The sequence below is a fragment of the Hyperolius riggenbachi genome, chromosome 12 (assembly GCF_040937935.1).
Source record: "Hyperolius riggenbachi isolate aHypRig1 chromosome 12, aHypRig1.pri, whole genome shotgun sequence".
Lineage (NCBI taxonomy): Eukaryota > Metazoa > Chordata > Amphibia > Anura > Hyperoliidae > Hyperolius > Hyperolius riggenbachi.
In genome coordinates, this window is record NC_090657.1 from 19,195,426 (window position 1) to 19,208,335 (window position 12,910).

At 48.4% G+C, this 12,910-nt stretch overlaps 1 protein-coding gene across 2 annotated transcripts in view; it reads right to left on the reverse strand.

The window, feature by feature from the left end:
- PRKCA (protein kinase C alpha) overlaps positions 1–12,910 on the reverse strand; it is a 535,637-nt gene that overhangs the window by 71,696 nt on the left and 451,031 nt on the right. The window contains exons 9-10 of one of the 2 annotated variants that reach the window (XM_068262583.1): positions 8,424–8,447; positions 704–838 (exon numbers count right to left, since the gene is read on the reverse strand). In XM_068262583.1, coding sequence (XP_068118684.1) covers positions 704–838; positions 8,424–8,447 — 159 coding nt within the window. The remainder of the gene's footprint in view (positions 1–703; positions 839–8,423; positions 8,448–12,910) is intronic. The other variant, XM_068262584.1, reaches the window with a different exon arrangement.

The window sequence follows — 12,910 nt, forward strand, 5'->3', positions numbered from 1 at the left end:
TATGTGCAAACATATACAAATAAAAGGTATGTTTCTTCCAGAGTAAAATGAGCCATAAATTACTTTTCTCCTATGTTGCTGTCACTTACAGTAGGTAGTAGAAATCTGACAGAAGTGACAGGTTTTGGGCTAGTCCATCTCTTCATGGGGGATGCTTAGGGATTTATTTATTTTTAAAAGCTCTCAGTGAATGGCAGTTGTTCTGTCCAACTGCCAGAAAACTGTGTAGGGAGCAGGGAGGCTGGCCAGAATCATTGTTTAAATCCTTTTTAGGGAATATCTTTATAAAGAATAAAAGCCTTGCTTAGAATCCCCTATGAAGAGATGGACTAGTCCAAAACCTGATTTCTACTACCTACTGTAAGTGACAGCAGCATAGGAGAAAAGTCATTTATGGCTCATTTTACTCTGGAAGAAACATACTTCTTATTTGTCTATGTTTGTACATATTTTAAATTTTACAATTTTTCGCCATATTGCCCCTTTAAGGATGCCCAAACAGGTGGCACCTACTCCAGAGCTTCCTGTGCTACCCACCTGCTTATCGGGCAATGCCTCCAAATGAACGTGCTTCTGGCTGTGCAGTGTGCTAGTGGCATATGAATCCCAAGACTGTCTGAATACAAATACTGTAGCATTCTACAGATCCCTACAAGGACCTTATACTCATCAGATCACCTGTTTGTCCAATGTAATATCATACCTTTCCAAAGCTGCCTTTTCCCAGCACCGTCAGGAAGACAAAATCCGTGAGTTTGACGCTGTCAATGTTGTTGATTGGCCGGCGGTCATCTGTCGGAGTGATGACTTTGTTACCGGCTGGACCCAGCCTGGCTTTCTGCAAATAAGACAGGTGATCTCAGAGATGCTTTTACGTAAATGTATTCCCCCCAACATGTCACTGCAATCATCACACACAAATCGCAAACAGAAGCCCCTCCCCCACCCACAGATCACTGACACCCCAATATAAAGCTTAAGGGGGAGCCAGTTGTTGCTACAAACCTCTATACATCATTATAAGCATTCAGCCTTCTCTGCCGGTACAGACCATGCATCGTTGCCTCAACATGCGATTTAGTAAGTCAGCCAGTGAGTTCAAGCCTGACCTTATTCACTGTACTGTTATCTTGTTACAGCTGTGTGTAATCTTCTGTGACAGGCCATACAGGTGTATACATCCCTCATTATGTGCAGTATATCCCCCCCCCCCTTTCCAAAACCCCTAATCATCATCACTGCACAGAACTCCGACACACACAGAACAAGGCTTCTAATACAGTATGTCTGTAGTGGAAACACCAGTACCTACAGTTCCTTGCGTTTCTTCTTTCTTGTGTCACCTGCTCCACCACAATGCTGGGACTTCCTTGCTGCACTTTGTGTCTCCTCCCCCCCCCACACACACACAATGGTGAAACTTCCCTGCAGTAGTTTGTGTCTCCTCCCTCCCACAATGGTGAGACTTCCTTTCAGCAGTTTGTGTCTCCTCCCCTCCCACAATGGTGAGACTTCCCTGCAGTAGTTTGTGTCTCCTCCTTTCACATAATGGTAGGACTTCCCTGCAGTAGTTTGTGTCTCCACCCCTCCCACAGTGGTGAGATTTCCCTGCAGCAGTTTGTGGCTCCTCCCCTCCCACAATAGTGAGACGTCCCTGCAGCAGTTTGTGTCTTCTCCCCTCCCACAATGGTGAGACTTCCCTGCAGTAGTTTGTGTCTCCTCCCTCCCACAATGGTGAGACTTCCTTTCAGTAGTTTGCGTCTCCTCCCCTCCCACAATGGTGAGACTTCCCTGCAGTAGTTTGTGTCTCCTCCTTTCACATAATGGTAGGACTTCCCTGCAGTAGTTTGTGTCTCCACCCCTCCCACAGTGGTGAGATTTCCCTGCAGCAGTTTGTGGCTCCTCCCCTCCCACAATAGTGAGACGTCCCTGCAGCAGTTTGTGTCTTCTCCCCTCCCACAATGGTGAGACTTCCCTGCAGTAGTTTGTGTCTCCTCCCTCCCACAATGGTGAGACTTCCCTGCAGTAGTTTGTGTCTCCTCCTTTCACATAATGGTAAGACTTCACTGCAGTAGTTTGTGTCTCCTCCCCTCCCACAATGGTGAAACTTCCCTGCAGTAGTTTGGGTCTCCTCCCCTCCCACAGTGGTGAGATTTCCCTGCAGCAGTTTGTGTCTCCTCCCTCCCACAGTGATGGGACTTCCCTGCAGTAGTTTGGGTCTCCTCCCCTCCCACAATGGTGCGACTTCCCTGCAGTAGTTTGTGTCTCTTCCCCTCCCACAATGGTGAGACTTCCCTGCGGTAGTTTGTGTCTCCTCCCCTTCCACAATGGCGAGACTTCCCTGCAGTAGTTTGTGTCTCCTCTGCTTACATAATGGTGAGACTTCCCTGCAGCAGTTTGTGTCTCCTCCTCTCCCACAATGGTGAGACTTCCCTGCAGTAGTTTGTGTCTCCACCCCTCCCACAGTGGTGAGATTTCCCTGCAGCAGTTTGTGGCTCCTCCCCTTACACAATGATGAAACTTTACTGCAGTAGTTTGTGTCTCCTCCCCTCCCACAATGGTGAGACGTCCCTGCAGCAGTTTGTGTCTTCTCCCCTCCCACAATGGTGAGATCTCCCTGCAGTAGTTTGTGTCTCCTCTCCTCCCACAGTGGTGAGCTCTCCCTGCAGTAGTTTGTGTCTCCTCTCCTCCCACAATGGTGAGACTTCCCTGCAGTAGTTTGTGTCTCCTCCCTCCCACAATGGTGAGACTTCCCTGCAGTATTTTGTGTCTTTTCCCTTTCACAATGGTGAGACTTCCCTGCAGTCGTTGTGTCTCCTCCTTTCACATAATGGTAAGACTTCACTGCAGTAGTTTGTGTCTCCTCCCCTCCCACAATGGTGAAACTTCCCTGCAGTAGTTTGGGTCTCCTCCCCTCCCACAGTGGTGAGACTTCCCTGCAGTAGTTTGTGTCTCCTCCCCTCCCACAGTGGTGAGATTTCCCTGCAGCAGTTTGAGTCTCCTCCCTCCCACAATGGTGGGACTTCCCTGCAGTAGTTTGGGTCTCCTCCCCTCCCACAATGGTGCGACTTCCCTGCAGTAGTTTGTGTCTCTTCCCCTCCCACAATGGTGAGACTTCCCTGCGGTAGTTTGTGTCTCCTCCCCTCCCAAAATGGTGAGACTTCCCTGCAGTAGTTTGTGTCTCCTCTGCTTACATAATGGTAGGACTTGTGTACAATATGGTGGGAGCACCCGGCGCTCAGAATCTCAAGGGTCACAATATATAGTCAGCCGGGTATCCAATGCGGAGAAACACCGTGAAAGTGACAGTGGGGTGGTAATACCTCTCTTCACCCACGGTGGATCATCCGACTACAGGAAGTCTCGTAACAGTACCTCAAGGCTGGAAAATACCCCAAAACGAAGATGGTGCTTTCTCCTGTATCGCAATCCGTCCCGGAATATGGAAGGGAGAGAGAGACACTCTCAATAGCGCAGCCAGACTCAAAGCTCGCGCGGAGCATGTAAAAGAGTATAGAGTGGGATACTCTTTTACATGCAATAAAATCAAGAAATTCTCCTGTAAGTGCATTCTTTTGCGCAGCGTTACCAACACTAAGCGCAGTCTGCACAATCAGTGTTTGTCCCCTCCGTGTACCCCTATCCAGGAAGTAGGCTGACACTGGTCTGGAGAGTGGTGGAACGCAGAGGGCTGACGTCACTGCCGGCGGATGTGGAGAACGAAGGACGGAGCGTCTCCGCGCGAGCTTTGAGTCTGGCTGCGCTATTGAGAGTGTCTCTCTCTCCCTTCCATATTCCGGGACGGATTGCGATACAGGAGAAAGCACCATCTTCGTTTTGGGGTATTTTCCAGCCTTGAGGTACTGTTACGAGACTTCCTGTAGTCGGATGATCCACCGTGGGTGAAGAGAGGTATTACCACCCCACTGTCACTTTCACGGTGTTTCTCCGCATTGGATACCCGGCTGACTATATATTGTGACCCTTGAGATTCTGAGCGCCGGGTGCTCCCACCATATTGTACATATATCTTTTTAGGGGCTGAGGACTGACCCTGAGTACACCTTGGCTGCTCCATCCACTAGTGCGCGACTGTTTACTCTTGTTTGTTATCATAATGGTAGGACTTCCCTGCGGTAGTTTGTGTCTCCTCCTCTCCCACAATGGTGAGACTTCCCTGCAGTAGTTTGTGTCTCCGCCCCTCCCACAATGGTGAGATCTCCTTGCAGTAGTTGGTGTCTCCTCCCCTCCCACAATGGTGAGATCTCCCTGCAGTAGTTTGTGTCTCCTCTCCTCCCACAGTGGTGAGATCTCCCTGCAGTAGTTTGTGTCTCCTCTCCTCCCACAATGGTGAGATCTCCCTGCAGTAGTTTGTGTCTCCTCCCCTCCTACAATGGTGAGATCTCCCTGCAGTAGTTTGTGTCTCCTCCCCTCCCACAATGGTGAGACTTCCCTGCAGTAGTTTGTGTTTCCTCTCCTCCCACAGTGGTGAGACTTCCCTGCAGTAGTTTGTGTCTCCTCTCCTCCCACAGTGGTGAGATCTCCCTGCAGTAGTTTGTGTCTCCTCTCCTCCCACAATGGTGAGATCTCCCTGCAGTAGTTTGTGTCTCTTCCCCTCCCACAATGGTGAAACTTCCCTGCAGTAGTTTGTGTCTCATCCCCTCCCACAATGGTGAGACTTCCCTGCAGTAGTTTGTGTCTCCTCTGCTTACATAATGGTAGGACTTCCCTGCAGTAGTTTGTGTCTCCTCCTCTCCCACAATGGTGAGACTTCCCTGCAGTAGTTTGTGTCTCATCCCCTCCCACAATGGTGGGACTTCCCTGCGGTAGTTTGTGTCTCATCCCCTCCCACAATGGTGAGACTTCCCTGCAGTAGTTTGTGTCTCCTCTGCTTACATAATGGTAGGACTTCCCTGCAGTAGTTTGTGTCTCCTCCTCTCCCACAATGGTGAGACTTCCCTGCGGTAGTTTGTGTCTCATCCCCTCCCACAATGGTGAGACTTCCCTGCAGTAGTTTGTGTCTCCTCTGCTTACATAATGGTAGGACTTCCCTGCAGTAGTTTGTGTCTCCTCCTCTCCCACAATGGTGAGACTTCCCTGCAGTAGTTTGTGTCTCCTATGCTTACATAATGGTAGGACTTCCCTGCAGTAGTTTGTGTCTGTAACCCACCACCAATGATGATGTCAGATTTCTTGGTGTACAGCAGCCCCCTCTAGTGCTGGTGTCCTGGCATACCCTTCCTTTCTTTATCAGTAATGTCCTAACTTATAGGGGACCTCTGGTGAGACGCATATACAGGCTTCTGGATTTACCGGTATTTATTTTTAAACAATACCAGTTGCCTGGCAGTCCTGCTGATCACTTTGGCTACAGTGGTATCTGAATCACACACTTGGAACAGGCATGCAGCTAATCCAGCTTCAGTCACAAACAGCTGCATGCTAGTTCAGGGTCTATGGCTGAAAGTATTAGAGGCAGAGGCTCAGCAGGACAGCCAGTCAATGTGCATTGTGTAAAAGGAAATAAATATGGCAGCCTCCATATCCCTCTCACTTCAGCTGTGCTTTAAGGCAGGTATGTCTTGACTTAAGGTGGCCACACACGATACAATAAAATGATTCGATTTTACAGCAATTCGATAAATATGATCGGATCTCCCGAAACAAATCGAAAGACTTTTTCATTCGACTAAAAAATCAGATCGGATTTCCCGATTTTTTCCCATTTTTATTGATCCGGAATGCTGGAAATTGTTCTTCAATTTTTCTAAAGATTGTATGGTGTGTGTTAGATTGTCAATGTATTACTATACACACTTTTTTTTCTCAGAGTTTCCAATCATTTTTATCAGAACTGGGGAAAAATTGATCATAGGTGTGTGGTACATTGGTCATATTTTTGAAATGTTACAATCAGTCAGAAAAATTGATTGAAATTTTTGAATTGAACAGATATTTAAAAAATTGTATGGTGTGTGGCCACCGTTAGGGCCTGTTTCCACTTGTGCCGCACGTCAGTGAGACGCGCGGCGGCACTTCCGGGTGTGCGGGAATGCAGGCGAATCCCAGAACCCGTGGCATGCAGGGCTATGGGATTCGCAGCTTCCCGAGCGAAAACTGAGGGCAGTGCCGGCCGAATCACTAGGGTAAGCGATTCGGCCGGCGGCGCCATAGTTTCCTAAGCCGCGCGATTTGCCTGCGGGGAAACTCACGGATAAACGGGCCTTTAGCGTTTTGATGTATTGCAGCCTCCTCTAATGTAAGTGTACCATTGCACAACAGCGCCCTCTAGGGCTGGTGTCCTGCTGTACAGTCCCTTCTAGTGGTTGTCTAGTTGTGCAACAGCCCCATCTAGTGGTAGACTTGTATGCAGCATCCACCCTTGATGCCAGAAGAGTGGCAGCGGCAGGGTTAACATGTTGTACAGCTGCATCGCCATGGAAATTGCTCATTATCTCAAGAAAGTAGGTTACGAGCATCGCTGGTCTGGCGGTTACTTAATTGTGAATTCTCCTGCCGGGAGAGGCTGCCTTGTGAAAGGAGACACAAGTAATAACTGTGTACTTGTTAATTACATAAAAGTCGCTCTGCAGCCTCCGGCATCGCTGTGTGCGGTAATTAATACCAACATTAGGATACGGTACGTAGGAAGAGGTGATTAATCCACATCCCTGGGCGACTGTACAGCTACTGCGCCAGATATTACAGGAATTTATCAGCCCGGGACACAGTGATGAGGAGAGTGACTGATGGGGACATTATTCTCCCCATGCCACTCAGTAGGGAAGGCAGTAAACCACAGAGCAAGACATATGGAAAATACTAGAAGCTAGAGAGAAGACAATCCTAATCTGGATGCACAGAATCCAAAATATCTGAAATCTCCCCCCCCCCCCTTTTCACGCATTAACCGCTTCCCTCTGGGCAAGCTCTTTCTCCAGATACCGGGGGCAATTATCCACATCACCAGCTAATTACGCTACAGAGTGGGCCAGGATACTGTCCTACTCTGCTGTGCAGGCTCTGGAACTATCTGCCACGTCCAATGGAAAACTCTGCAGAGTCAATGAGGCTTCAGCAATCTGTACAGGCTAAACAGGAGTCAGCTGATACTGGCAGACCACATAGGGTCACACTTTACAGCTCAGCTCCACCAAATATGGAGGGATTCCGAACCGCTCTGTGGCAAAGGCTCTATTTGTAGAACAGGAAAGAGCACGTACTCACTTCCTCCAAGGGGGAGGGGGATCAGACAGCCATAAGAGGGGCTGAGACTCCTCTCCATACCATTGTTTCCTGGAGCACAGCTGCAAGTGTTAAAGGGTTCCTCCAGCCCAAACGAATATGTCAATGATTATTGGAGAGATAAACCACCTACCCATCTCTTCGATCTGAGGAAATGTGGTGAAGATACCTCTGCACTGTTACCACACCTTTGACAGTATGCCCCCACAGCTGGAATTCTTTTATTTTTTAAAGAGTGCAATGGTGATATCGCTGCCACTCTAAGTTCCCAGCTCTGTACTACTCCTGTAGCCAATAGGCTCCACCACTCTTGGATGAATTATTTCATCTCTTTGGGACCCCAGTGGTTAAATGTCCATGTGCCTGAGTTCTCAGCTCTGCACAACCACAGCACCTAAAACTGCAGCATATAAATCCATCTCTCTCTAGGGAAAAGTGGAGGGATCTCTGCTACTCTGAGTTCCCAGCTCTGCAATCCGGTAACACCCATTACAATGGGCTCATTGTTCCTCAGCTATCCCTTGTGGTGAGAGTTCAGTGCTCTTGTCCTCCCAGCTCTGCTCATCGGCCACACCCATTACCAGCTACTCCATTATCCCCCTGCTGGTAATTACTTTATAATATGGATAATATTGCACAAAGTGGGCATGAAAGCACCAGAGATGTCAGTAATAGAACCCCCAAGTCATCTATAGGGAGTCTAAAGGAGATCCAGTCCTCCAGACTCCACCTATAATAGCAATATGATCTTCCAGGAGTCCAAGCTTGTAACCACATGTGCTGAGAATGGTTAGCAAATGATCCACAGCAAAAGCAGAGCATGGTAAATAGTCCTATCAGTTTACAGAAGCTTGCACTGATGGGTTATTCAGCTACTCAATAATGCCACCATGCTTGGCTAGCATCAATCCTGCCTCCGGCCGCACACAGTATTTAATAGTGAAACGTTCCTGGCAGTTATTGATGTGCAGCTCTTGAGATTAGTAAGGCTATACTGGCACATACATTGGCCTGTGTTGGGATGCAGGCTGGCATTACTCTCTGCTGTCAGTAGGTGGCGCATGCCTGAATCCCACAGCTAGGCAGCCGCAGGAGTGACAGTGCAGCAAAGGCCCTCTGGTTTCAAAGTGTTATGGTAAGGCATGCAATCCAGCTTACTTCTAGTGGTATGGACGCACCTTATCTTGGCTCGGCCTTTTGCCCTGAAACCATAGGGAGACAAACTTCATTTCCAACCATCAACACGAGCTACACCTGCTCAAAGCTGAGCCAATGAAACCTTCCTGTGGTGTGCTTTCTGCAAAGCACAGCGAGATCCCCCTACATCCCAGCTTTGTACACAAGCAGGAATATCAGAGTCCAGACCAACAGGTCTAATATTGCAGAGGGCATTCGTTCCTAAACAGACCAGTGTGACTGAAAGGCTCAGTGTTAAATGCATCACTCAGAATGTTGGCTTCAGTAGAACAATGTGGACCCCCTTCCCTTCCCCTCTGGGCACTGTGCCTCCTTGAAGTCTGCTAGGCACTCCTCCTCCATCAGATACCTTTCTAGGCTTTGCTCCTCCACTGGAGACACCTCTAGGCACTGCTTCTTACTCAGCTCTCCTCTGGGCACTGCTCCTCACTTAGATCCTCTCTGAGCATGGCTTCTCACTGGAGACCTCTCTGAGCACGGCTCCTCACTGGACACTCCTCTGAGCACTGTTTGTCACTCAGATCCCCTCTGGGTACGGTTCCTCACTGGAGAACCATCTAGGTACTGCTCCATACTCAGCCCTCCTCTAGGTAGTACTCCTTGCTGGAGACCCCTCTACACACTGCTCCTCACTGGAGACCTCTCTAAGCATTGCTCCTCACTAAATTACCCTCTAGGCACTGCTCCTTACTCAGATCACCTCTAGACACTTGTCATCACTCAGATCCCTCCTGGAGACTCCTCTAGACACTACGATTTTAAATTTAGGTTAGGGTGGGGACCCCGAGAGAAGGCTGCACGAGCCGTCCCTGCTAACATGCTTTGCAGCGTGGAACCGATGTCTCTCTCAATAAGAGAAGGGTAAGGTCCCCGGATAATGTGTAACGCATGGATTTGCTTCCATTGTTTGTATTGTGAGATGCATTAGTTCTTAATGCACCTGTTTCTCTGCAATGAGCACACGTGTGCCTTTGAGAGGCTTATTAGCCCTATGCAGTGAGTGTCTATCAGGTGCATCTTGGTTAGATGCGTGACCACTTCATTTTCTCCCCTATTGCACAGATCCCTCCTGGAGACTCCTCTAGACACTACTCCTCACTGGATACTCCTCTAGACACTACTCCTCACTGGAGACTCCTCTAGACACTACTCCTCACTGGAGACTCCTCTAGACACTACTCCTCACTGGAGACTCCTCTAGACACTACTCCTCACTGGAGACTCCTCTAGACACTACTCCTCACTGGAGACCCCTCTAGACACTACTCCTCACTGGAGACCCCTCTGAGCATGGCTCCTCACTGGAGACTCCTCTAGACACTACTCCTCACTGGAGACCCCTCTGAGCATGGCTCCTCACTGGAGACTCCTCTAGACACTACTCCTCACTGGAGACTCCTCTAGACACTACTCCTCACTGGAGACTCCTTTAGACACTACTCCTCACTGGAGACTCCTCTAGACACTACTCCTCACTGGAGACTCCTCTAGACACTACTCCTCACTGGAGACTCCTCTAGACACTACTCCTCACTGGAGACTCCTCTAGACACTACTCCTCACTGGAGACTCCTCTAGACACTACTCCTCACTGGAGACTCCTCTAGACACTACTCCTCACTGGAGACTCCTCTAGACACTACTCCTCACTGGAGACTCCTCTAGACACTACTCCTCACTGGAGACTCCTCTAGACACTACTCCTCACTGGAGACTCCTCTAGACACTACTCCTCACTGGAGACTCCTCTAGACACTACTCCTCACTGGAGACTCCTCTAGACACTACTCCTCACTGGAGACTCCTCTAGACACTACTCCTCACTGGAGACTCCTCTAGACACTACTCCTCACTGGAGACTCCTCTAGACACTACTCCTCACTGGAGACTCCTCTAGACACTACTCCTCACTGGAGACCCCTCTAGACACTACTCCTCACTGGAGACCCCTCTGAGCATGGCTCCTCACTGGAGACTCCTCTAGACACTACTCCTCACTGGAGACTCCTCTAGACACTACTCCTCACTGGAGACTCCTCTAGACACTACTCCTCACTGGAGACTCCTCTAGACACTACTCCTCACTGGAGACTCCTCTAGACACTACTCCTCACTGGAGACTCCTCTAGACACTACTCCTCACTGGAGACTCCTCTAGACACTACTCCTCACTGGAGACTCCTCTAGACACTACTCCTCACTGGAGACTCCTCTAGACACTACTCCTCACTGGAGACCCCTCTAGACACTACTCCTCACTGGAGACTCCTCTAGACACTGCTCCTCACTCAGATCCCCTCTGGGCACTGCACCTCACTGGACATCCCTCTGTCTAGTCAATGCTCAACTAGAGATGCCACTGATCATTATCTACACTGAGAACTCTTTTGTGCAGAGGAATGAACCAGGCCACCCCTCTGCTCTCCATTGCCATCTACCAGACATTACTTCTTTATTTCCTGTCTTTAGCTTGTCATGGTAGGCATTCCCTTATGACATGCAGTGGATGGACCTGCGGGCCGCCTGTTCAGGGTAATTATGATACAGCAATCAAAGCACTGACCACCACTGTACAATATCTGCTCATCCTTTTATAAATGTGCTGTTACAGAAGTGGCATATAATGAAAACAAAATGTAGTAGTAGTAGCAAGACGTGGTAAGTCATTATCATTAGTTCTTGATAAGTTATCACCAAACATGTGGTATCATATCCCAGTACAGTCATCAAAAACCAGAACACACCATCCCAATGTCTTTTGTCACACAATATGGAGAGCCATTGTCTTCTAGCCCGCAGTGCCAGATCCCCTGCTGGTTAGCAAGTTTCTCATTGTATCACCCTCTACATACCTGTTCTCTGACATGGGAAGCTCTCTAGGGAGGTGGGGGCTTTGACTCAAGAGACAGCCTTAGCCAGGCTTATACATGCCAGCCTTTCTTCCTTTATATCAGTGGTCAATCTGAGTTGTGGTTCCTGCTGGGATTGTCCCGGAGTACAATTATGCAGCCGTTGCCTGAATCTGACTGCCCAGCCCGGCCATGCTGCCTTTCATAGAACAGGAGCTCTTTGCTCTGAGGCCTTAACAATATTCCCCTTTTGTAAACCAAATATTTGTTATTAACAAATGTTCTGTCATCCTTAACAATGCTTATAGATGGCAACTGTTCACTCACTAAATCAAAATGTGTCATGAAACAGAGAACGGAGCTAGGCACCAGTGTGAGTTGCTCCAAAACTTGAATCCATCCGGTACAGTTACAGTGTAAAGAAATGTAAGGACGTCCTAACAGCCATTTCACGGGTCTCCCCACTTCGCCACCGATTGGCCTCTGAGGAAGTGGCGAGACCCATGAAACGCCTGTTAAGACATCCTTACATTTATTATTGGTGTAACTGTACTGTACCGGATGGATTAGAGGTCTGGAGCAACTCACACTGGTGCCCAGCTCTGTTCTCTACAATTGCTATATTACTCGGCCTGTGGCTGTGAGCACCGTGTGTTCCAGCATCCATCTAATACACTCTACCAGTCACCTTTGAGTGCCAGCTTGTCCTGTCTCTTCATTGCTAAAAAGGACATAAGATGTGGTGTTGGAAGGTTGATGGTCCTGTGTATGGTCTTGCTTGGGGCTCTCTCATTAAACAAAACAAACATCAGTCCAATGACTGAGCAATATGTATTCTAGAAGCATTATTCAGATGAGATTTTTTACTAAGGTCTCTTTTTGGTGCTTCTGCTTTTCATCTCCCGGATTTTGCTCTGATCACTATGGCAACAGTAAGTGTTACCCGATCTGCTCCTCGCGGACTGTTAAACAGGGCAAACCCCTCCTAGAATTCTGAGCGTTTGTTGCAATTAGTAAGAAATTAGCATGAATTTAGTAGGAAGTTACGGAGCCGAGAGGGAGTCTATTAACACCTGTGACAATCAGGTGCAATCCTGGAGACGAAGAGCCGAAGGAAAAAACTATATTAAATTATAAATTGTAATAATGAGAACATCACATGACCCTCCATTATCTCCCGCAGGAAAGATTACACAGTAATAACTAGTTTCTTAACCTGCAGCAGTCTATAACATATGATGAGAAGACCAAGAAGAGAACATTAAAGTGTGATCGAGAGAGAGAGAGAGAGAGAGAGCGCATGTGTATGTGAGTATGTGAGACAAGTGTGTGTGTGTGTGTGTGTATATATGAGACAAGTGTGTGTGTGTGTGTGTGTATATATGAGACAAGTGCGTGTGTGTGTCTGTGTGAGACAAGTGAGACGTGTGTGCGTGTGTATGAGACGTGTGTGCGTGTGTATGAGACGTGTGTGCGTGTGTATGAGACGTGTGTGTGTGTGTGTATGAGACGTGTGTGTGTGTGTGTATGAGACGTGTGTGTGTATGAGACGTGTGTGTGTATGAGACGTGTGTGTGTGTATGAGACGTAAGTGTGTGTGTGTGTATGAGACGAAAGTG